The sequence below is a fragment of the Mesoplodon bidens genome, assembly GCF_964165515.1.
Source record: "Mesoplodon bidens genome assembly, chromosome: 14".
NCBI lineage: Eukaryota > Metazoa > Chordata > Mammalia > Artiodactyla > Ziphiidae > Mesoplodon > Mesoplodon bidens.
In genome coordinates, this window is record NC_138170.1 from 44,421,525 (window position 1) to 44,448,268 (window position 26,744).

Consider the following 26,744-nt stretch of genomic DNA (forward strand, 5'->3'; position numbering starts at 1 on the left):
CCATTAACTTTGTGAAGCAGTGAACCATGCAGGAAGTAACTGTTCAAAGCTCTGGAATTTTCTCAGAGTCTTTCTGAGAGTCCCCATCCCTAGTCTGAAGCATTCTGTGCAACAGAGGGAGGTCCATATAGGAAAAAAAGTGAATGTGAACACAGATTTTCTGCAGTTGAGTAGCACTGACTGGAACTGAGCACTCTCAGGACAGGGCCTATACTGGAGAAGTTGCTTCCATGGGCTTCCATGGCCTCTCTGCACTGCTTTCACCCTGCTTGCTAAAGAGAAGGGAAGCTGATATGACACATGCAGTTTTTTTACAGACACACTGCTCTGGAAACTGGGACAGACATCAGCCGCTTCAGTTATGAGAGACAAACAAAATATGCCACTCAATCAAGGCTCAGTCAGCTGCAACTGGACCTTGCTTTGTGAAAAGATGTGTCAGGGAGAAACTCTGAGGTGAATATTCGCAAAGCAAATCATACTTTAAATCTACAAAGAAGTATTGATGTTTAAAGAAACCATATGATGAATTTAAACATCAGGATCCTTTCATGTAAAATCAAATTTTCATATTAACCTGTAATCCTTCATCCTGGGATCGAACTGTATGTGTCAATTTTGAATGCAGGAAGTCATCAAGTCACTACCTTACAAAGCAGCCTTTAATGACTTTAAACATCTTTAATTGTTAGAAAGTCCTTCCTTCTATGGAATAAAATTCTGCCTCACTTTAACCTTTCAACATCCATCCAAGATCTGTCCCCTGGAGCCACACACAATGGCATCTTTCAAATAGTCGAAACAGCAAATATACTACTGTTTCTTCTCTAAGCCAACTATCCCAAGCACTTGAATTTAATTTGAGATACTTTGGAAGTTCCCACCAGAAGCACAGCCTGTAGGGGATATAAAAACAAGCTAGCTTGACCTTTAAAATATTGGGTGGGCCAAAAGGTTAGTTCAGTTTTTTTCCATAAGATGGCTCTAGTAGCACTTAGTTGTCTTTAACTTCATTCAAAACAATTTTGTTAGATTGTATGTGACATTTGTCATATCAGTGAGCATTTTAAAAAAGACATCAAAATTGGTAAATTTTTGTGTACCCATTTTAATATTGGAGATGAAAGAAAAAAGCAACATTTTTAGCGTATTATGCTTTATTATTTCAAGAAAGGTAAAAACGCAGACTTCCGGGTAAGATGGCGGAAGAGTAAGACGAGGAGATCACCTTCCTCCCCACAGATACACCAGAAATACAGCTACACGTGGAACAACAGAACACCTACTGAACGCTGGCAGAAGACCCCAGACCTCCCAAAAGGCAAGAAACTCCCCACATACCTGGGTAGGGCAAAGCGGAGAGATTCCCGCACAGAGAATCGGTGCCGAGCGGCACTCACCAGCCCGAGAGGCTTGTCTGCTCGCCCCGGCGGCGCTGGAAGCTGAGGCTCGGGCCTCGGTCAGAGCGCAGGGAGAGGACTGGGGCTGGCGGCGAGAACTCAGCCGGAAGGGGGCTAGTGGGCCACAGCTAGCCGGCAGGGAGTCCGGGAAAACTCTGGAGCTGCCGAAGAGGCAAGAGACTTTTTCTTCCCTCTTGGTTTCCTGGTGCGCGAGGAGAGGGGATTAAGAGCGCTGCTTAAAGGGGCTCCACAGACGGGCGCGAGTCACGACTGAAAGCGCGGAGCCCAGTGACGGGCGTGGGACGCTGGGGCTGCTGCTGCCGCCGCCAAGAAGCCTGTGTGCGAGCGCAGGTCACTGTCCACACCGCCCTTCCGGGAGCCTGTGCAGCCCGCCACTGCCGGGGTCCCGGGATCCAGGGGCGGCTTCCCTGGGAGAACGCACGGGCGCGCCTCGGGCTGGTGCAACGTCACGCCGACCTCTGCCGCTGCAGGCTCGCCCCGCACTCCGTGCCCCTCCCTCCCGCCCGGCCTGAGTGAGCCAGAGTCCCCGAAGAGGCTGCTCCTTTAACCCTGTCCTGTCTGAGCGAAGAACAGACGCCCTCCGGCGACCTACACGCAGAGGCGGGGCCAAATCTAAAGCTGAGACCCAGGAGCTGTGAGAACAAAGAAGAGAAAGGGAAACCTCTCCCAGCAGCCTCAGAAGCAGCGGATTAAAGCTCCACACTCAACTTGATGTACCCTGCATCTGTGGAATACATGAATGGACAACAAATCATCCCAAATTGAGGAGCCAGGAGTCAGTGCTGTGCCTCTGAGGTGGGAGAGCCAACTTCAGGACACTGGTCCACAAGAGACCTCCCAGCTCCACATAATATCAAACGGCAAAAATCTTCCAGAGATCTCCATCTCAACACCAGCACCCAGCTTCACTCAACGACCAGCAAGCTACAGTGCTGGACATCCTATGCCAAACAACTAGCAAGACAGGAACACAACGCCACCCATTAGCAGAGAGGCGGCCTAAAATCATAAAAAGTCCGCAGACACCCCAAAACACACCACCAGACGTGGACCTGCCCACCAGAAAGACAAGATCCAGCCTCACCCACCAGAACACAGGCACTAGTCCCCTCCAGCAGGAAGCCTACACAACCCACTAAACCAACCTTAGCCACTGGGGACAGACACCAAAAACAACGGGAACTACGAACCTGCAGCCTGCAAAAAGGAGACCCCAAACACAGTAACATAAGCAAAATGAGAAGACAGAAAAACACACAGCAGGAGAAGGAGCAAGATAAAAACCCACCAGACCTAACAAATGAAGAGGTAATAGGCAGTCTACCTGAAAAAGAATTCAGAATAATGATGGTAAAGATGATCCAAGATTCTATTTCCAAGATCCAAAATCTTGGAAATAGAATAGACAAAATGCAAGAAACAGTTAACAAGGACCTAGAAGAACTAAAGATGAATCAAGCATCGATTAAAAACACAATAAATGAAATAAAAAATACTCTAGATGGGATCAATAGCAGAATACCTGAGGCAGAAGAAGGGATAAGTGAGGTGGAAGATAAAATAGTGGAAATAACTGCTGCAGAGCAAAATAAAGAAAAAAGAATGAAAAGAACAGAGGACAGTCTCAGAGACCTCTGGGACAACATTAAACGCACCAACATTCGAATTATAGGGGTTCCAGAAGAAGAAGAGAAAAAGAAAGGGACTGAGAAAATATTTGAAGAGATTATAGTTGAAAACTTCCCTAATATGGGAAAGGAAATAGTTAATCAAGTCCAGGAGGCACAGAGAGTCCCATACAGAATAAATCCAAGGAGAAATACGCCAAGACACATATTAATCAAACTGTCAAAAATTAAACACAAAGAAATCATATTGAAAGCAGCAAGGCAAAAACAACAAATAACACACAAGGGAATCCCCATTAGGATAACAGCTGATCTCTCAGCAGAAACTCTACAAGCCAAAAGGGAGTGGCAGGACATAATTAAAGTGATGAAGGAGAAAAACCTGCAACCAAGATTACCCAGCAAGGATCTCATTCAGATTTGATGGAGAAATTAAAACGTTTACAGACAAGCAAAAGCTGAGAGAGTTCAGCACCACCAAACCAGCTTTACAACAAATGCTAAAGGAACTTCTCTAGGCAAGAAACACAACAGAAGGAAAAGACCTACAATAACGAACCCAAAACAATTAAGAAAATGGGAATAGGAACATACATATCGATAATTACCTTAAATGTAAATGGACTAAATGCTCCCACCAAAAGACACAGATTGGCTGAATGGATACAAAAACAAGACCCATATATATGCTGTCTACAAGAGACCCACTTCAGACCTAGAGACACATACAGACTGAAAGTAAGGGGATGGAAAAAGATATTCCATGCAAATGGAAACCAAAAGAAAGCTGGAGTAGCAATTCTCATATCAGACAAAATAGACTTTAAAATAAAGACTACTAGAAGAGACAAAGAAGGACACTACATAATGATCAAGGGATTGATCCAAGAAGAAGATATAACAATTGTAAATATTTATGCACCCAACATAGGAGCACCTCAATACATAAGGCAAATACTAACAGCCATAAAAGGAGAAATCGACAGTAACACAATCATAGTAGGGGACTTTAACACCCCACTTTCACCAATGGACAGATCATCCAAAATGAAAATAAATAAGGAAACAGAAGCTTTAAATGATACATTAAACAAGATGGACTTAATTGATATTTATAGGACATTCCATCCAAAAACAACAGAATACACATTTTTCTCAAGTGCTCATGGAACATTCTCCAGGATAGATCATATCTTGGGTCACAAATCAAGCCTTGGTCAATTTAAGAAAATTGAAATTGTATCAAGTATCTTTTCTGACCACAATGCTATGAGACTAGAAATCAATTACAGGAAAAGAGCTGTAAAAAATACAAACACATGGAGGCTAAACAATACACTACTTAATAACAAAGTGATCACTGAAGAAATCAAAGGGGAAATTAAAAAATACCTAGAAACAAATGACAATGGAGACACGACGACCCAAAACCTATGGGATGCAGCAAAAGCAGTTTTAAGAGGGAAGTTTATAGCAATACAATCCTACCTTAAGAAACAGGAAACATCTCGAATAAACAACCTAACCTTGCACCTAAAGCAATTAGAGAAAGAAGAACAAAAACATCCCAAAGTTAGCAGAAGGAAAGAAATCATAAAAATCAGATCAGAAATAAATGAAAAAGAAATGAAGGAAACGATAGCAAAGATCAATAAAACTAAAAGCTGGTTCTTTGAGAAGATAAACAAAATTGATAAACCATTAGCCAGACTCATCAAGAAAAAAAGGGAGAAGACTCAAATCAATAGAATTAGAAATGAAAAAGGAGAAGTATCAACTGACACTGCAGAAATACAAAAGATCATGAGAGATTACTACAAGCAACTCTATGCCAATAAATTGGACAACCGGGAAGAAATGGACACATTCTTAGAAATGCACAACCTGCCAAGACTGAATCAGGAAGAAATAGAAAATAAGAAGAGACCAATCACAAGCACTGAAATTGAAACTGTGATAAAAAATCTTCCAACAAACAAAAGCCCAGGACCAGTTGGCTTCACAGGTGAATTCTATCAAGCATTTAGAGAAGAGCTAACACCTATCCTTCTCAAACTCTTCCAAAATATAGCAGAGGGAGGAACACTCCCAAACTCATTCTACGAGGCCACCATCACCTTGATACCAAAGCCAGACAAGGATGTCACAAAGAAAGAAAACTACAGGCCAATATCACTGATGAACATAGATGCAAAAATCCTCAACAAAATACTAGCAAACAGAATCCAACAGCACATTAAAAGGATCATACACCATGATCAAGTGGGGTTTATTCCAGGAATGCAAGGATTCTTCAATATACACAAATCAATCAACGTGATACACCATATTAACAAATTGAAGGAGAAAAACCATATGATCATCTCAATAGATGCAGAGAAAGCTTTCGACAAAATTCAACACCCATTTATGATAAAAACCCTGCAGAAAGTAGGCATAGAGGGAACTTTCCTCAACATAATAAAGGCCAAATATGACAAACCCACAGCCAACATCGTCCTCAATGGTGAAAAACTGAAACCATTTCCACTAAGATCAGGAACAAGACAAGGTTGCCCACTCTCACCACTCTTATTCAACATAGTTTTGGAAGTTTTAGGCACAGCAATCAGAGAAGAAAAGGAAATAAAAGGAATCCAAATCGGAAAAGAAGAAGTAAAGCTGTCACTGTTTGCAGATGACATGATACTATACATAGAGAATCCTAAAGATGCTACCAGAAAACTACTAGAGCTAATCAATGAATTTGGTAAAGTTGCAGGATATAAAATTAATGCACAGAAATCTCTGGCATTCCTATATACTAATGATGAAAAATCTGAAAGTGAAATCAAGGAAACACTCCCATTTACCATTGCAACAAAAAGAATAAAATATCTAGGAATAAACCTACCTAAGGAGACAAAAGACCTGTATGCAGAAAATTATAAGACACTGATGAAAGAAATTAAAGATGATACAAATAGATGGAGAGATGTACCATGTTCTTGGATTGGAAGAATCAACATTGTGAAAATGACTCTACTACCCAAAGCAATCTACAGATTCAATGCAATCCCTATCAAACTACCACTGGCATTTTTCACAGAACTAGAGCAAAAAATTTCACAATTTGTATGGAAACACAAAAGACCCCGAATAGCCAAAGCAATCTTGAGAACGAAAAACGGAGCTGGAGGAATCAGGCTCCCTGACTTCAGACTATACTACAAAGCTACAGTAATCAAGACAGTATGGTACTGGCACAAAAACAGAAAGATAGATCAATGGAACAGGATAGAAAGCCCAGAGATAAACCCACGGACATATGGTCACCTTATCTTTGATAAAGGAGGCAGGAATGTACAGTGGAGAAAGGACAGTCTCTTCAATAAGTGGTGCTGGGAAAACTGGATAGGGACATGTAAAAGTATGAGATCACTCCCTAACACCATACACAAAAATAAGCTCAAAATGGATTAAAGACCTAAATGTAAGGCCAGACACTATCAAACTCTTAGAGGAAAACATAGGCAGAACACTCTATGACATAAATCACAGCAAGATCCTTTTTGACCCACCTCCTAGAGAAATGGAAATAAAGACAAAAATAAACACATGGGACCTAATGAAACTTCAAAGCTTTTGCACAGCAAAGGAAACCATAAACAAGACCAAAAGACAACCCTCAGAATGGGAGAAAATATTTGTAAATGAAGCAACTGACAAAGGATTAATCTCCAAAATTTATAAGCAGCTCATGCAGGTCAATAACAAAAAAACAAACAACCCAATCCAAAAATGGGCAGAAGACCTAAATAGACATTTCTCCACAGAAGATATACAGACTGCCAACAAACACATGAAAGGATGCTCAACATCTTTGCTCATTAGAGAAATGCAAATCAAAACTACAATGAGATATCATCTCACACCAGTCAGAATGGCCATCATCAAAAAATCTAGAAACAATAAATGCTGGAGAGGGTGTGGAAAAAAAGGAACACTCTTGCACTGCTGGTGGGAATGTGAATTGGTACAGCCACTATGGAGAACGGTATGGAGGTTCCTTAAAAAACTACAAATAGAGCTACCATATGACCCAGCAATCCCACTACTGGGCATATACCCTGAGAAAACCATAATTCAAAAAGAGACATGTACCAAAATATTCATAGCAGCCCTATTTACAATAGCCCGGAGATGGAAACAACCTAAGTGTCCATCATCAGATGAATGGGTAAAGAAGATGTGGCACATATATACAATGGAATATTACTCAGCCATAAAAAGGAATGAAATTGAGCTATTTGTAATGAGGTGGATGGACCTAGAGTCTGTCATACAGAGTGAAGTAAGTCAGAAAGAGAAAGGCAAATACTGTATGCTGACACATATATATGGAATTTAAGAAAAAAAAATGTCATGAAGAACATAGGGGTAAGACAGGAATAAAGACACAGACCTACTAGAGAATGGACTTGAGGATATGGGGAGGGGGAAGGGTAAGCTGTGACACAGTGAAAGAGCGGCATGGACATATATACACTACCAAACGTAAGGTAGATAGCTAGTGGGAAGCAGCCGCATAGCACAGGGAGATCAGCTCGGTGCTTTGTGACCGCCTGGAGGGGTGGGATAGGGAGGGTGGGAGGGAGACGCAAAAGGGAGGGGATATGGGAACATATGTATATGTATAACTGATTAAATTTGTTATAAAGCAAAAAAAAATTATATTGCTTATAAGACGAGAAAAACAATAAATGTTATTAGTTTAGAGCTTTGAATAAATTGCTTTCAGATACTTCTAACACTTTCAAGGCAGCCATTTATAAATTATTAATAGTACACAATAAAAATGTTCCCATTTATTTGTGAAAAAAAAAAAAAAAGATGACTCAAAAAGAAAAAAAAAAAAAAAAAGAAAGGTAAAAACGCAACTGAAATGCCAAAAAAGATTTGTGTGGTGTGTGGAGAAGGTGCTGTGACAGATCGAATGTGTCAAAAGTGGTTTGCGAAGTTTTGTGCTGGAGATTTCTCACTGGACGATGCTCCACAGTCGTGTAGACCAGCTGAAGTTGATAGTGATCAAATTGAAACAATAATTGAGAACAATCAATGTTATACCACGCGGGAGATAGCCGACACACTCAAAACATCCAAATCAAGCACTGAAAATCATTTGCCCCAGCTTGGTTATGTGAATCGCTTTGATGTTTGGGTTCCACATAAGTTAAGTGAAAAAAATCTTCTTGACCATATTTCCGCATGCGATTTTCTACTTAAATGTAATGAAAACTTTCCGTTTTTAAAACAAATTGTGACAGGTGATGAAAAGTGGATACTGTACAACAATGTGGAATGGAAGAGATCATGGGGCAAGTGAAATGAACCACCATCAACCACACCAAAGGCTGGTCTTCATCCAAAGAAGGTGATGTTGTGTATATGGTGGGATTGGAAGGGAGTCCTCTAATATGAGCTCCTTCTGGAAAACCAAACGATTAATTCCAACAAGCACTGCTCCCAATTAGACCAAATGAAAGTGGCACCCGACGAAAAGTGTCCAGAATTAGTCAACAGAAAACACATAATCTTCCATCAGGATAATGCAAGACCACATGTTTCTTTGACGATCAAGCAAAAACTGTTACAGCTTGGCTGGGAAGTTCTGATTCATCCACCGTATTCACCAGACATTGCACCTTCAGATTTCCCTTTATTTCAGTCTTTACAAAATTCTCTTAATGGAAAAAATTTCAATTCCCTGGAAGACTGTAAAAGGCACCTGGAATAGTTCTTTGCTCAAAAAGATAAAAAGTTTTAGGAAGATGGAATCATGAAGTTGCCTGAAAAATGGCAGAAGGTAGTGGAACAAAAGGGTGAATACTTTGTTCAATAAAGTTCTTGAAACTTTAAATGAAAAAATGTGTCTTTTATTTTTACTTAAAAAACCGAAGACACTTTTTGGCCCACCCAATACTATCCTTATTGTCTAGTGAGAGACACAGATAGGTGTACACAAATAACTATAGTTGAATGGAGAGGGACTTCCCTGGTGGTCCAGTGGGTAAGACTCCATGCTCCCAATGCAGGGGGACCAGGCTTGATTCCTGTCAGGGAACTAGATCCCACATGCCACAACTAGAGATCCCACATGCCACAACTAAGACACGGCATAACCAAATAAATAAATAAATATTTTTTTTAAAAAGGGAGGATGGATTTGGAGAAGTAAAAACAAGAAGTAGAACAGAACTACAAATGAAATGCTATAGGAAGAAAGATGAGAAAGGGAATTAGAGTTAATCGTATTTCTTGACTTTAATGTACTAAAATTTTCAACCTCTAAAACATAACTTTTCCAATTACCTGTCTACATAAGGAAAAATGTGTACACCTAAATTATGTGGTGTCTGACAAAGCTATTTAGTAATTATCCTAATTTTCATTTTAAGCAATCTTAAAACTGCTATTTATTTCTGTAGTCTAATAAGTTACTCCCATTCTAAATCTGAGTCAATCCCATCAAAAACAAACTGTTAAATTTCTAATGCACAGGTAAACCAACAGATTGCCACAGTCCATTTCTACAAGTGTCGTCAGTATTTACCTGAGAGTTGGTAAAGCATCTATACACAGCTTAATCAATTTCTCTTTCAAATTTTCAGATTATTCTTGATGTAATTGTAATTAAACATTTATAGGAACATTATAAGCCATGCCACAGTTACAAATGCTCTAAAAACCCAGGAGGTCAGTCCCCTACTCCCCTATCCCTCATCCCAAAGCCCCCAATGTAACAGAAGTTGGTGGGAAAAAAGCATGGAGGTTCTTGAGAATATGGAGATAAAGTAGAGGATGGAAAGGGAGGGGAAAAAAAGAGTAACTTAACAGTGGACAAACACTATCTCAGCCAGGTGATCAAGGTTAACCTCAACAGTGATAAGTCATGTACCCTTGATATGCTGATGAGAATGGCACTTTACCTCTGTGGTCTTCTTCCTGATAACCCACAACCTCAGTCTTACAACAAAAATACCAGACAAATACCAGTGTGGGAGCATTCTACAAGGTACCTAGCATCAAAGTACTCCTCCAAACTGCCAAGGTCATGGAAAACAAGGCAAGTTTGAGAAACTATCACAGTGTAAAGGAGCCTAAGGGGACAAGATGACTCAATGTAATGTGATAGCCTAGATGAATCCTGAACAGAAGAGGACTTTAGGTAAAAACTAAGGAAATCTGAATAAAGTATAGACTTTAGTTAAAAATAATGTATCAATATTGGCTCACCAGTTGTGACAAATGTACCATACTAATGTAAGATGTTTACAGTAGGGGAAACTGGATGTGGAGTATACAGGAACTCTCTATAGTATCTTTCTAACTTTTCTATAATTCTAAAACTGTTCTAAAACAAACAAAAAAATTATTTTAAAAAAATAGAGGGAAAGAAGCAGCAATGGAGAGCAGCAGCAGCCTGATGGAAGAAATGTTCACATATTGAGATATGGGAAAGTCATTCTGGCTTATCCAGGAATTAACTTGACTTTTATGCTAACTAAAACAGCCTGTTTGTGGCTTATCAAACACTGTACATCTGCTTTAACTGTTAAAGAAAAGGGCACCTTAACCAAAAGTAAAGAATGTCCATGTTGGGCTTCCCTGGTGGCGCAGTGGTTGAGAGTCCACCTGCCGATGCAGGGGACACGGGTTCGTGCCCCGGTCCGGGAGGATCCCACATGCCGTGGAGCGGCTGGGCCTGTGAGCCATGGCCGCTGAGCCTGCACGTCCAGAGCCTGTGCTCCGCAACGGGAGAGGCCACAACAGTGAGAGGCCCGCGTACCACACACACACAAAAAAAAACAACAGAATGTCCATGTTAAAAATAAAGATTAAATGCCTCCCTTTCTGGGATGCCAATGCTGGTACTTCTTTGATGATAGGACTCTCTTCCCAGGTGCCAAGGACATACTGGCTCACTGTGTACATGCTGATCTGTTTTTTTGAAACCTTGAAGGAATGAACCGCTGATCTGTTAGATGTTCTTTGTTCTGACAAGATATAAAACTGTGCTGGAAACCATGCTTCTCCAGAGCAGTTCCTCAGAATTACCTGAGAGACTGTCTCCCCAGCTATAGTCCTCAGTTTGGCTGAAATAAAACTCTTTTCTATTCCAATTATAGATTGTTTATTGATTATTTCTGTCAACAAGCCTATAGCTCTACGAGTGGACTCTGCAGAAGGGCCTGAGAAATAAACCCACTATTTGTAATATTATTTCTATAAATGTATTTTCCTGAATTTCAAACAACCAATTTATAAACTAGTTCTTGAAATGCAATCTGTTTGCAAATTAGGGTGTGTGTATTGGAGAACAAGGCAGAGTATATTTGACCCCTAGAACATTCTGACTACCATTTTGGTACCAAGGATGATTTAAATTCAAACATTCTAAATACAAATATAACAGCACACCCCGTTTTTGGTCAGAAAATATTATCTGTCATAAGCTCTGTCATGCTAATTCAATTCACTGATCAATTTTCCATCAGAACAAGACAGTTAAATCATTTTCCATATTAATTTTTATATCATTGAAGCAATTTTCATTAAGAACATTTTTCATTTAAATATTTTAATGACAATTTTATTTATCAATCTATATCTTGTCCATATTCAATGTTCCTAATTATAGCTTCCTCCATTGTAAATGTACCTTCATAGCCATTATTTCTAACAAGTGAGTACTCACTAAGATTTTATTATTCCACAATTTTTAAAGATCCCTTTAATCATTCTCCATTTTACCTTATTAAAATAAAATTAAATTTTTTTTATCATTTATTGTCAATTATTTCTACACTATCATTATGACTCAGACAAAAAGCTAGTGGCTTGTATTTATTTCTTAGGTAATGCACTAAAAAATTGTGAGCAGTTCTGTGAGACACAGAGAGACGCAGACTGATACACAGCAACAGTGATAGTGCCAGCAAGCAACAGAGAGAGTCAGAGACTGCAGTTTTGAATGTGCTGATTGCCTACCGACAAGGTCAAACTTCCTTGGAGCCAAAAAGACCATAAAAACATCCTCAGAATCATCTGGAATGGTCTAGATGGCCAGGTCCAAATGTCCTGCATCAGTGTATGTATGTGTTCGGTTCATAGGTTCGGAGGAAGGCAAAATAAAGGTGGAAAAGGTATTGAGAGGAGGATCAGTAGGATATAGTGATTAAGAGCATGGGCCCTGGTGTAAAACTGTCAAGGTTCAAATCCCAGCACCACCACTTAACTCACTCTGTAACCTGGGAAAGTTACTTCACTATGCTTTAATTTCTCCATTTGTTAAATGAGGAAAATGGTTGAGGTCATAGGGTTGACGATTAAATGAGTACAGAGTTTGGCACATCCTAAATCCTCAGCAAATGTTGGTGTATATGTGTGCAAGTATGTGATTGTGAATTTGTTCCACATACTAGGCCTTGATAAATCAATAGTATGCATGTACTCTCTTCCGTTTAACATACTGTAAACAACAGAGTTATTGCCCTAAAGCTGATTTTTAAACCCCACTGTTTATATATCGTACATTTCTTTCCTATTATGTATACTGTTGCCCCAAATTGATCTTCATATACCATGTGACCACCATATGGACAAAGTGCAATTACATAGTTAAAATGAATAGAAATAGGGCTTCCCTGGTGGCGCAGTGGTTGAGAGTCCGCCTGCCGATGCAGGGGACGCGGGTTCGTGCCCGGTCCGGGAGGATCCCACGTGCCGCAGAGCGGCTAGGCCCGTGAGCCATGGCCGCTGGGCCTGTGCGTCCGGAGCCTGTGCTCCGCGAGGGGAGAGGCCACAACAGTGAGAGGCCCGCGTACCGCAAAAAAAAATAAAATAAAATAAAAAAATAATAGAAATACATTATGTGTTATCAGAAAACCTCATCTAATGGGAAAGTGCTGGTTTTAGAGTTAGAGAGATACAGGATCAAATCCCATTTGTCCACTAACGGCTTGTCCAAGTTACTGACACTCTACCTATTTTAGCATTGTTGAAATAGTACTAAGATATATATCTCACAAAATTGTGATTAAGATTAAGTAAATAATAGTAGGATGCTCAGCACATGGTACACCCTCAGTAAACGTCACACACCCTCAGTAAACGTCACACATGTGCGCACACACGTGCACACACACGCTCCTTAACTACTCCCGTCTCCGTCCAGCAGACCAAATAGTTTGTCAAGTGATCTTTGCCACCATTTTCATTTTTATATACATGTTTCAATGACTTTTTGGGGTAGTTTTCAATCTAGAATACCATACCGCTGGGTGTACCGAAGACATTCTAAAGGGTACAAAGCATGAATAATTTTAAGTAATCAATTTCTGTATCTAGAACTTCCTTTTTTTTTTTTTTTTCCCTAAAACTGACTTGTCTGAGGAGACACCTGTAGTCTGCCATGATTCTCCTTTCCTACCTCCCTTCTCACAGTTACCCTTTGAAAGAAAGAGCTATTTCTTTACAAAAGGCATTCACTCACCCATCCTTTTTCTTATCCTGGTACGCTGCCCCAAAGTGTAAAAACCTCTAGAATACCAAAATACAAAGATAACTCAACCCTTTAATCAATGTTCCATAAAACCCCCAGCTTTCCCCTTAAGAAATAAATTTCCAAAACAAATTTACCTTTTAAATTTTAATAATGTTTATCACACTTTTAAATGTATTTATATTATTTTCATCAAGTGTATTCTAATAATAGTCACAATAGTAACTCAAGCCAAAAGAAAAAAATAAATAAATAGTTTTATGGTCAAAGGAAATTAAGAAAATATATGTATGTGTGTATATATATACACATACATATGCACATACATATTGCAGAGAAGTTTGGTAGGTGACCAATTAGAAATTGCTCAAGCATAACAATGGGATAAAATTCTGTGGGGGAAATGAAATGGAAATCAAATTCAAAGAGGAAAAGGTATGATGCAAAATTTCCCACTGTTAAAAAGCTTTACTTTGAATGAATGATGGCAAATATTAAATCACTACCATATTTATATTCCATTGGATAAATTTCAGTGATTTAACATTTTAAGTTAGAAATAACGATAGTTACAATAAGCCAGACATGACATCCTCTACGATTTAAACTTATAATGTAACAAAAATTAGATAACAACTTAATAATTCTTTTAGGAGCTATACAGGAAAAAAAAAAAAAAAGTATAATCTCCTACAAAGAGAACCCTCAAACACCATCTTAGGTCTCCATCCTGAACTCAAGTCAAGCGCAGTAGTTCAGTGGTAAGTAACGGGGACCACTAGTTCAAAGACCCTCTCTTTTTCCTTCCCCCACTTTATTTTGTCCTCTCGGTCCGCACTCCCCGGACCCCCTTAAATGGCCCACTCCCTGCGCCCGGCTGTTCCTCCTTCTCCCAGTCTTTCCCCGGCTCCGCTCCCCTCCCCACCAGCCCGCCCACCCCAGCTCTTCAGGGCATGCGCCCTTCGCCTCCTTCCCACCCGTGGCTGCTGTGTCATGGCCGAGCGGAAGTCCCAGCCGCTACGGGGCAGGGCGTCCTTAAGATGGGGTGTGCTTGTCGAAGCTTTCTACTCTTCCTCCCCAACACCTCTTTGATCTCCCACTGTAAGGGGGTCCCCTACCCTGCACTCTCCCGATCACTTCGTAGTCCACGGATTTGAGTGGCCTGGCGGTAGACATGGCGGCGGCGAGGCCTCTGCCGAGGAGCTGGAGCTGGATTCGGGGCGCGGTGACTGCAGCGGCCGCGAGAGGGAGGGCGCACATGGGACCGCTCGGCGCACCCCGCGCCTGTCACCAGCCCGGGGCGCGAGCGCGCCGGGGTCACGCGTCGGAAGGCGGCAAATGAGACGGTGGGGACTGGTAGTGAGGGCAGCCCGGGACGCCTGGAAGGAAGAGCGCGCTAGGTCCCTGGCGCCCGAGGTCTCCTTTCCCTGCCCCTCCCTCGTGGTGGAACCAGACTCGCTTCCCGGGAGGGATGCTAGCTACGCGTCCCTGCGATTTAACGAAGCGCTGCGCTTCTTTGTCAGTGTTTGTATTTAAATAAAAGCGGAGGCTTGGCCCAGATGTCAATAGTTTGGTACCCCAAAATGATTCTTTTGAAATGAAAGACCTGCTAGCTCGGTGACTGAGAGTATTTGGTTAGTGAGTAAATTTTTATTAAACGTTTAGGTAGCTGCCAAATCTATCAGGCGATTTTGAGCCGTTCTTAAGGTGACATCTTCATCCTCTTTTCTATTGAGTCAGAAAAGCTTTGGGCCTGAATCCATATTCTAAGTGGATGGTGATATATTCTGGGACAAGAAACTTTAATGGAAACAAAAAATCTTGTCTGCTGTGAACTCATATAGCTTTTTTATGATCTTGATCATTGTTCAGCAATGCCCCCAATTGCCTAGAAGGTTAAAGCAGTTTATACTTTAGAAAATTTTACTTCCTGGTGAGCTGTTATGAAGCAACCCACAACTCCAGAGAATCTGTATACAGCTATTGATAATCTGCTGCCTTCTAGAAATCAAAATCCTTTTACTTGTGAGAATTTGCCTTTCTCAACATATTTGTTGGCTTCGATGTCTTTACATATTTCTCTGCATCTGGCCATATAATTAAAATAATCCTCTGCAATCTGATTCAATGTTATGTGCCAATTCTATTAGCACCAAAAATCATCTAAAACTTGCTTGGAATGTGGTTAAATCATTTACAGTAAAATATATTCTGGAAGTGCTAATCCGGTAATTTTATGTAATGAAGATTCTGGTTTATTGCAGAATCCTCACAACTTACATCTTCCTCTCATCTCCCTTCCAGTTCACTCCATGCAGACCCTAGAATCAACATAGATCTTATGTCATTCTTTTCAATGACTTCACAGTCTCTACACTGCATTCCAAATAAAACTGAAGGTCTTCAGCCTCCACTAACCTCTTATTACCTGCTTCTACCCATCCTATAGGTTATAGGTAACCGATTGTCAAGACACTTTGAGTTATTCAGCTCTCTGAACACACCCTGACTTTAAAAAAAATCTTTGCTCTTGGATCTACTTTATCTGGAATACCTATTCCAGTTCCCAAATCTTCCCATATCCTGTTCAGTTGCCTGTGCAAGTGCTTACCAGATGTCATCCTAGTTATTTACTAGTTATTTACTGTCTTCCGCACTAGTACTGTGCCTTCCAAGAAGTAAGATCTCAAACTGGGTCCTGTCCCTGCCTATCAAAGATCTTGTCACTGACTGGGAAGGTTGACATTTTCCTTTTTTTAATCAATCTTTGACTTTTCTCCACATTTACCCAAGAGTACTCCTGCCAATTATTATGTAGCTTTATTGTAATTTTGGAAGCGCAATGGCAACAGTTGACATTTGCTTAGCTAAAAAATTGACTGTGTCTGCCAACAGCTGAAATTAGCAAACAAATTTTTATGTACCATTTCAGCATGAATTGCCAATATATGTGATTCTAAGACTAAAAATTTTAAGCAAATGTTGCTAATGCTTCAGCTAATTTTAAACAACAAAAACATTTGTGCATAATTAGAGAAATTTTAAAAAATAGAAGAAAAAAATCCATAACCCTAACACAACTTTATCTTTTTTGTGTATTCTCTTATATATATGTTTTAAGTAGTTAATATCGTTGTATAAATTCAACTTTTATTCTTTCTTTTTCCATGTTATAGTTTTTTGTAATGAATATTTTAGTAATTTCATGATACTCTGTTAAGTAGGTATAACCGTAAGTTTACGTACTAATAAGTCCCTGTTGTTACATACTCAGGTTGCCTCTAATTTTTCACTACCATAAAAAATATTGTGAAGGAAATATTCCTTCATATAGCTTCTTTCCCATATTTAAAAATCATTTAGGGTAGAATTTAGAGTACCAAATCAAAGGGTACAAGTGTGTATTGTTTCTGATACACATTACCAAATCATTTTTCAAAGGGCTGTACCAATTTAAACATAAAATTACCAACACTGTATAAGTATATGATTATTTGGCTTTTGATGCAAACAGATGTAAGCAAGCTCTTCACATACATGATTAACTTAGGTGAAAAGTTTTAATTTTGAAACCTGAGCAATAACTTTGGCTTTGTGTTACTGCTGGTTGAAATTAAAAACCTGTTTCCTCTGAGAGACTAGCCCCCAGGTAGAAGGCTGCATGGGTGGGATTTCTTTTAAAATGACCACAAGACCAGATGCCTCCTTCCCATCACACCTAATTGTGGGGACTCATATTTCTGCCCTACCACTGATAGAAGTCACAGTTTGCTCTGAATTCAACCACCTCTTTTTGCTCCACTTGGTAGGCTTTATTCAGGTATCTCCAGCCACAGCCTGTCCTTTTTACTTGCCGCGGGTCTGGGTCAAATACCAGTCCCTTCTAGCTTCAAGGAGTAAAAGCCAAGCTCTCAAAGTGGTTCTTTTAAAGACCCTCTCACTAGGCATGCAGTGAAGGGAAAACACCCTGTTTCTCTCTCCCATGGTGGGAGAGGGGCAAAGAGGGAAAAGCCACAGCTCCCCTAAACTCTCCCCAAAGAAATCCTCTTCAGCCTGAGGAGGGTGTTGGGGTCAGGATTTTAAAACCAGTTTTAAACACCCCTTTTGGACAACATAGCTAGTTTAGCATCCCAGATTGTAATGTGGGTATAACTATTGATTTGTTTTGAGTCTCAGGTCTCAGCTAAAACTGAGAAGTCCCATTTTTCAAATCAACAGAATTCAATATAAACCTCATTTGGATCCTGATTTGAATTTATAAGTTCAAGACATTTGTGAGACCACTGGGGAAATTTGACCACAGGTTGACTATTAAATATTACAGAATTATCTTTAAATTTGTTGTGTGATTATTCATTAGGGGTGTATTTTTTTTAAATGGCCTTACCTGTTAGAGGTATGTACTGAAATATATGTGTGCTATGCTATGAAGTTATGCTATGAAGTTATATTTGGGACTTGCTTTAAAACCCTTGGGGTTGGGAGTACAACAGTGTAGATAGAACAAGCTTAGTAAATTAGAGATAGTTATTGAAGCTGCATCAGGGGTACATGGGGATTCATTATACTATCTCTAATTTTGTGTATGTTTGAAATTTTTATGTAAAGTTTTAAAATAAAATTTAAAATGTAAGGGTCCATTTCATTCTGCAAAATATGTGACCAATAATACTCAAAACTATCAAGGAAAACAAGGATGTCCTGAGAAACAACCAAGAGGAGCCAAAGGAGACATGATGACCAAATGTAATGTGTATTCTGGATGGGATTCTGGAACAGAAAAAGGACTAGGTAAAAACTGATGAAATCTGAATAAAGTATGAACTTTAGTTAATAGTAAGGTTTCAGTGTTGGTTCATTAACTGTGACAAATGATGTACCATACTAACGTAAGACATTAATAATAGGGGAAACTGAGTGTAGGGTATACAGGAACTCTCTGTACTAGCTTCATAATAGTTGCGGCATATTTTAGTTGCAGCATGCAAGATCTTTTGTTGCAGCATGCAGGCTCTTAGTTGCGGCACGCATGTGGGATCTAGTTCCCCCACCAGGGATTGAACCTGGGCCCCCTGCATTGGGCGTGTGGAGTCTTACCCACTGGACCACCAGGGAAGTCCCTCATAATACTTTCATAAATTTAAAACTGTCCTAAAATAAAAAGTTTACTTTTCAAAAGTCCATTTTAATATCCTGTTATATATTCACATAATAACATTTCAAAATAATTTCTCACTGTAGTGCATGAATAGCATTATTAATTTTAAAATATTTTTAAACTATTTCAGTATATGGGACATGAATTAAATTTTTAGTGAACTTGTAAGTCATGCTCACACTAAGGATTAAACAGTTGATTTTCAAAGCATTAAAGCAGATCTTAACTGGATAAAGAAGCACAAATAAATAATTAAATATAATCATACCTCAATTAATGAAAAGCACGTGTTATGGAAACATAGTTCATTTCCAAAAGAAGAAAATATATAAAACGAATAACAACATATCCAGAAGCGAGGAAACTATGGGAAAATATTATGCTTAGCACTGAGTGCTTTAGAAAACATGAAATATGCATCTAGAGGTCTTGATGAGGGAAGGATAAAGTTAAGATTAGCTAAAGAGGGGACAAAATGACAGATACTGCTGCTTGGACACCTCACAAAGGCAACAAATAGCAAAGCCAAGTTTTAAACAGAATGTGCCCAGGCTCTGTGCTATAGCTCCAAGATAGAGAAGAGGAGAAAGGAACAGACACTAACTCAAAAATTAGGCAACGTAGGCCCTTCCCCTCCTAACCCCTCCCAATCACAGACTTACAGAATTGAGCCAGTCTCAGGTCCGCTTTTCCTATGGAAACAAGGAGCCTGTCAGGGGAAGACATCCCTTCCGATTCCTACTTAGTGTACATACCTACACACATGCACATGCACATGCACATGCACATGCACACACTTATCCTCTGAAAGGTATGAATTACATTTACCCTTAGATCTGGGCTAGTGTGACATCAAGGCTTCTCCAGTGTTTAAAACAACTCATTGGGCTTCCCTGGTGGCGCAGTGGTTGAGAGTCCGCCTGCTGATGCAGGGTACACAGGTTCGTGCCCCGATCCGGGAAGATCCCACATGCCGCAGAGCGGCTGGGCCCGTGAGCCATGGCCGCTGGGCCTGCGTGTCCAGAGCCTGTGCTCCGCAATGGGAGAGGCCACAACAGTGAGAGGCCCGCGTACCGGGAAAAAACAAAAAACAAAACAAAACAAAAAGCAACTCATCTACTTCATGATGCCTTTGCTAGATCACAGGATGGGTATACAACATCCATTCCAATCTCCTTCTAGCTTGCTTTCTTATTCTGTAGAGCTGGAAAGGTTAAAGCTACATCCTTGCAATTAGGATTCCTTCTGTTATAGAGGATTCACCATCAGAAACACCATGCTAGATGTGGAGGGAGGGCATGACTGAGGCCGGAGCCCTCTGCTGCTGGTTCCATGACAGGCACAATGGAGGAGCTTAGTTTTTCTGTGGCATTAACTGAGGTCACCATGACTGCGGCCTCTTGGCACTGAGAGTCAGGGTGCAGGACGTGCATTTTACTAGTTAGTATCATGTACCAGGTTCTGGAGTAGCAGCTTCCAGGATGTGGCAGTTTCCAGAACATGGCAGCTTCCTGATGGTGGCAGGAAAGACATAGTTTTAAAGCCAGCAGCTTCCCAATTCAATACATGGTTTCCTGATTGCAGAAGAATCATTAGCTCCCTTGGTGGCCCAGTTCTGCTTGAGATTGATCCTGAAACCTCAGCCTCAAAGTGGTTCTCAACCTTGGCTACATATTAAAATCACCAGGGGACCTTATTAATTCTACACATACACATGCCCTGAGGTTTTGATTCAATATGTCTGCAGTGGATTCCAGAATCGATATTCTTAAAAACAACCCAGATGCTTGGGACACAAAGCTAAGGTTGAGAACCACTGACCCAAAGATTCTTTCTTTCACTAGTCCTCCCAACAATTCCATAAGCTATTTAATACCCAGTGTTAAATCTATTTCTGTTTTAACTGTCCAGAAAGGTTTTTGTTGTTGTTGTTGTTGGGGTTTTTTTGTAACTGAACCTTGACCAAATGCAATGTCTGGGAGCAAAATCTTCACAATAGGGGTAGGTCAAAGTTTAAGCAGAATGAAAGTTCAAATGTGCCATCCTCCTCCTGTCAATAAAGAAGCATTAAAATTTTCAGTGCTGGGAATTCCCTGGCAGTCCAGTGGCTAGGACTCCTCATTTTCACTGCTGTAGGCCCAGGTTCAATCGCTGGTCGGGGAACTAACTTCCCTCAAGCTGCGATGTGCAGCCAAAAACAAAAAAAAATTTTTGTTTTTCAGTGCTTACAAACAGAAGAAATAAAGACTGTAAGAAAAAACAAGCCAAGGGACTTCCCTGGTGGCGCAGTGGTTAAGAATCCGCCTGCCAATGCAGGGGACAGGGGTTCGAGTCCTGGTCTGGGAAGGTCCCACATACCGCAGAACTAAGCCCGTGTGCCACAACTACTGAGCCTGCACTCTAGAGCCGTGAACCACAACTACTGAAGCCCACGCGCTTAGAGCCTGTGCTCCGCAACAAGAGAAGCCACTGCCATGAGAAGCCTGCGCTCCTCAAGCAAGAGCAGCCCCCAGCTCGCCACAACTAGGAAAAGCCCATGCACAGCAACAAAGACCCAATGCAGCCAAAAATAAATAAATAAGTAAATTTATAAAAATGGAAAAAAAGAAAAAGCAAGCCAAGAATGGTAATAAAGCATAGAATTCTGAAAAATAAATTGCCATTGAAAGATTATAGGACTTCTCTGGTGGCGCACTGGTTAAGAATCTGCCTGCCAATGCAGGGGACACGGGTTCAAGCCCTGGTCCAGGAAGATGCCACGGAGCAACTAAGCCTGCGCGCCACAAGTACTGAGCCTGTGCTCTAGAGCCCGTGCGCCGCAACTACTGAAGCCCGTGAGCCACAACTACTGAGCCTGCGAGCCACAATTACTGAAGCCTGTGCACCTAGAGCCTGTGCTCCACAACAAGAGAAGCCACGGCAATGAGAAGACCCCACACTGCAACAGAGTAGACCCCGCTCGCCGCAACTAGAGAAAGCCAGCGCGCAGCAATGAAGACCCAACGCAGCCAAAAATAAATAAATAAATTAATTAATTAATTACAAAAAAAACCTTCCAGTGCCCTGATTGGTTAAATGAACTATAATTTCTGGTCTGTTGCTGCCACCTACCAACTATCCAAGGCAATGCAGGTCATGTGGATGTGATTGCTATTCCAATCTTCCAGGAGTGTTGTTAGTGCCACCTAAGTTCTCTCTCATTTCAGTGTCACACTTCTAGAATCCTTTGAGGTGTGTGCTAAACCCTTAAATAATAAGCCTTTTAAGTTTTGTTAGGGCTCTTCACTCAACAGATTACTTAAGTATGAAAGTATCTTGACCATGAATTACTATCAGATATGGATGGTATAGGAAAAGCAAAAGTTACAAGAAAAGTCATCCAGTAAATGCTGGTTGAACTCCTACTAAGTGTTATGGTTTACAGTATACTCATCTACTGCATCCTTTAAAGTTAGCCTTGTTTAAAAATCACGTGTTTCAGAAATATCTTGTTATATAAATATAACAGGATATCTGTTACATTTATTGATTTGTGATTGTTTTGCAATACAAAAAATTTTCATCTAGAATTATTTACTTTTCTCTACCATTTATAAAATCTTGTCTTAAAGAGGTTGATAATGATGATGAATGTAGTAAAGTGTCAATAATTCAGCACTTAAAACATATTTTGCTGATTGAATATATGTAATTTCCTTTTGAGTCAGTGAATAGTATAATAACTCACATTTGCAGTAGCATTTTACAATTACTAAGACACTTTTAGATACCAACTCCAATGCGATGTTTACAGTAATCCTGTGAATTATGTAGGCCAGGTGCCATCTGTATTTCAGAGGCAAGGAAATAACCTCAGAACATTGAAGGGACTGCCCAAGATCACCCAGGAAGAGACCCCATCTAGAATCTGACCTTCTGAGGTAAAATTCAGAGTTATTTCCACTATGTAACACTACCTTCAAGTAGTCTTTCATTCACTCATTCAATAAATATCTCTCAAGTGCTTACTGTGTGCTATGTTTTGGTGCTGGGGAGAAGGTGGTCTCTAATTCAGAGACAGGGTGGGATAGGGCATAGAGAGATTGTCATGGAAGGTCTCTGAGGAAGCGATACCTGAAAAATGTATAAGGAATGAGCTAGGAAGGAAGTGGGAGAATTTAATCCAGGCAGAAGGAATAGGATGGAGAATGCCTGAGCTTCCCAAGTAGGAAGAATTGAAAGGCCATTGTGGTGAAGTATTATTAAAAAGGGGGAAGATGGCGTTAAATAGGGCTGTCAGTCCAGGCAAGAAGAAACCATATGAGCCGGGCTACGTAAGCCATGGTAAAAAGGCTGGTCTCTGTTCTGAGTATAGTGGGAAGCCAGGGAAGGGTGCTCAGGCTCTATGCCCCACACTACAAGTCAGAAAATTTCCCAGAGTGGGAAACATCAGCGTAAACTGTTCAGCTCACTTCAGTGCATTTCCATTCTCTCCCAAGATCTTGTCACATAAAGTCCTGGATGCTTTAGTTCCTTTCCAATTCTTCAAATATCTGGATATTTGGTTTGGTTTGGCTTTTACTCAGTTTTGGTAGCTATCCTCAGCTGGTGTTTGGTCTGATACAAGCTAACCTGAAGCAAAAGTCTTCTCTCACTTTCTCTGAAGACTACAGGCATACCTCAGAGATAGTGTGGACTCCAGACTACTGCAGTAAGGCAAATATCGCAATAAACTGAGTCACACAAATTTTTTGGTTTCCCAGAGTATATAAAAAATATGTTTACACTATGCTGTGTTCTATTAAGTGTGCAATAGCATTATGTCTAAACAAACAATATACATACTTTAATTTTTTTAAATGTGGAGGGGAAGTGGCCAAGATGGTAGAGTAGGAAGACCTAGAGCTCACATCCTCCCACAGACACGCCAAAATAGAGCAACTATTGATAAGGAAGAATAGCAGTAAAGGTCTTCTATAGCTTAAAATCTAAAGGCGGAACCATAGGACAGGTAGAAGGGGTGGAGACACAGTACAGTCAAGACCCAAACCGCCAGGTAGGCGACCCACAAATGGGAGGATAATTACAATTGGAGAATCTCTCCCCAGTAAGCAAGGGTCCAAGCCCCACAATGCGCTCCCCAGACGAAGGGTCCTGCACTAGGAAGATGAGTTCCCAGAATGTTTGGTTTTGAAGGCCAGTAGGGCTTACTTTCAAGAGAGACAGAGGGCTTACTCTAATACACCACTCTTAAAGAGCACACACAAAATCTCACACGCTCCAGGACCCAGGACAGAAGCAGTAAGTCAAAAGGAACTTGGATCAGAGACACTTGCTGATCTTGGAGAGCCTTGTGGAGAGGCAGGAGGCAATTGGGACTCACCCTGGAGTCATGGACACTGGCAGCAGCCATTTTGGGGAGTTCATTCCACCACAAGGACACTGGTTCTGGGAAGCAGCATTTTGGAATCCTCCCTCTAGCTTATTAGTGCTGGGGCCCAGGCTCACCCACCAGCAGCCTGGCTGCCTTGAGGTCCCTGAGCCCCTAGCTGTCCCTAGACACAACCCCACCTACCAGTGGGCTGGCACTAGCCCTGGTACCCACAGGGCCCTGCATCAGCAGCCAGCACTAACTTCAAGACTTCCAGCCCCATAGTCAGCCATCCCAGAACCCGGCTCGACCCACCAATGGACCAGCACTAGCCCTGGGTACCCCCAGGGCTCCATAGCAAGCTACCTCGTGACCCAGTCCCACCACCACTGGGCTGGCACCAGGACCAGGACTCCCCTGGCCATGTAACCAGCCATGCCGGGACCAAGCCCTGCTCACCAGCAGCTGGTAGCCTCTACACAAGGCAGGGCCTGGTAACCAACTGGACCAGGGACCAGCCACACCTCCCAGTGCACCCACAGTAGTCAGCCCACCACAACAGAAGGACCCATGCAGTCCACATAGAGGGCATTCCTAGAGCAGATAGCTCTGGTGACCAGAGGGGAGTGCATTGCTGGGCCCCATAAGATAATTCCTCCATAGGATGCTTTTCCAAGATAGGGAAACCTAACCAACCTACCAGGTACACAAAAATAAAAACAGCAAATTTGGCAAAATGATGTGACAGAGAAATATGTTCCAAATGAAGGAACAAGATAACCCCTTCCCTGCAAAACAAAGAAAGAAACAAACAAAACAACTAAGTGAAGTGGAGATAAGCAATGTACCTGATAAAGAATTCAAGGTAATGATATAAAGTTGCTCAAAGAACTCAGAAGAAGAGTGAGAAGTTTAACAAAAAGTTAGAAAATATAAAGAAGAGCCAAACAAAGCCGAAAATACAATAACTGAAATTTAAAAACTAGAAGGGACTCAACAGTAGATTAGGTGATACAGAGGAATCTATCAGTGAACTGGAAGACAGAGTAGTAGAAATCACTCAAGCTGACCAGAAAAAAGAAATTAAAAAAAATAAAGTCAGTTTAAGAGACCTTTGGGACAAACATCAAGCACACTAATATTTACATTATAGAGGTCTCAAAAGGAGAAAAGAGAGAGAAAGGGGCAGAGAACATATTTGAATACATAATAGCTGAAAACCTTCCCTAACCTGAGAAAGGAAACAGACATCCAGGTGCAGGAAGCAAGAGAGTCCTAAACAGGATCAACCCAAAGAGGACCACATCAAGACACATTGTAATTAAGAAGGCAAAAATTAAAGATAAAGAGAGAATATTAAAAGCAGCAAGGGAAAAGCAAAAAGCTATGTCCAGAGGAACTCCCATAAAGCTATCAACTGACTTGTCAGCAGAAACTCTGCAAGACAAAAGAGAGTGGCATGAAATATTTAAAATGATGAAAGGGAAAAAACCGACAACCAAGATTATGCTACCTGGCAAGGCTTTCATTGAGATTTGAAGGAGAGATCAAAAGTTTAACAGACAAGCAAAAGCTAAAAGAGTTTAGCACCACAAAACCAGCTTTACAAGAAATGTTAAACAGATTTCTCTATGTGAAAAAGAAAAGGCCACAACTAGAAATACGAAAATCACAAAAGGTAAAATCTCATTTTTAAAGGCAAATATACAACAAAGGCAGTAGATTAACCATTTAATAAAGCTAGTAGGAAGGTTAAAAGACAAAAGTAGTAAAATATCTATATCCACAATAAGGAGTTAAGGGATACACAAAACAAAAGAATGTAAAATATGATGTTAAAAACAGTAATCATGGTGGGGGGTAGTAAAAATTCAGGGTTGTTAAAATGCATTTGAATTTAAGAGATCAGCAACTTAAAATAATCACATATGTATATAGATTGCTATATATAAACCTCGTGGTAACCACAAACTAAAAATAATAGATACACACACAAAAAAGAGAGAGGAATCCAAACATAACACTAAAGATAGTCATCAAATCACAAGGGAAGGGCTTCCCTGGTGGCGCAGTGTTTGAGAATCTGCCTGCCGATGCAGGGGACACGGGTTCATGCCCCAGTCCAGGAAGATCCCGCATGCCGTGGAGTGGCTGGGCCCGTGAGCCATGGCCGCTGAGCCTGCACGTCCAGAGCCTGTGCTCCGCAATGGGAGAGGCCACAACAGTGAGAGGCCCGCGTACAGCAAAAAAAAAAAAAAAAAAAAAAAAAAAAAAACCACAAGGGAAGAGAGCAAAAGAAGAAGAAAGGAATAAATACCTATCAAATATTACTTTAAATGTAAATGGACTCCTTAAAAAATTAAAAATAGAACTACCATACAATCTAGCAATTCCACTCCTGGATATTTATTCAAAGAAAATGAAAACACTGATTCAAAAAGATATATGCACCCCCGTGTTCATTGCAGCACTATTTACAACAGTCAAGATATGGAAGCAACCTAAGTGCCCATCAACAGATGAATGGATAAAGAAGATCTGGTATAAATATACAATGGAATATTACCCAGCCATAAAAAAGAACAAAATCTTGACATTTGCAACAACATGGATGGACCTAGAGAGTATTATGTTAAGTGAAATG

At 40.7% G+C, this 26,744-nt stretch overlaps 1 protein-coding gene across 1 annotated transcript in view; it reads right to left on the reverse strand.

The window, feature by feature from the left end:
• ACYP2 (acylphosphatase 2) overlaps window positions 1-15,140 on the reverse strand; it is a 180,066-nt gene extending 164,926 nt beyond the window's left edge. Inside the window, exon 1 of the mRNA XM_081254137.1 lies at window positions 14,711-15,140. Within this exon, the coding sequence (XP_081110263.1) occupies window positions 14,711-14,852 (142 nt within the window). The 5' untranslated portion in view covers window positions 14,853-15,140. The remainder of the gene's footprint in view (window positions 1-14,710) is intronic.
• Between the last annotated feature and the right edge of the window lie 11,604 nt (window positions 15,141-26,744).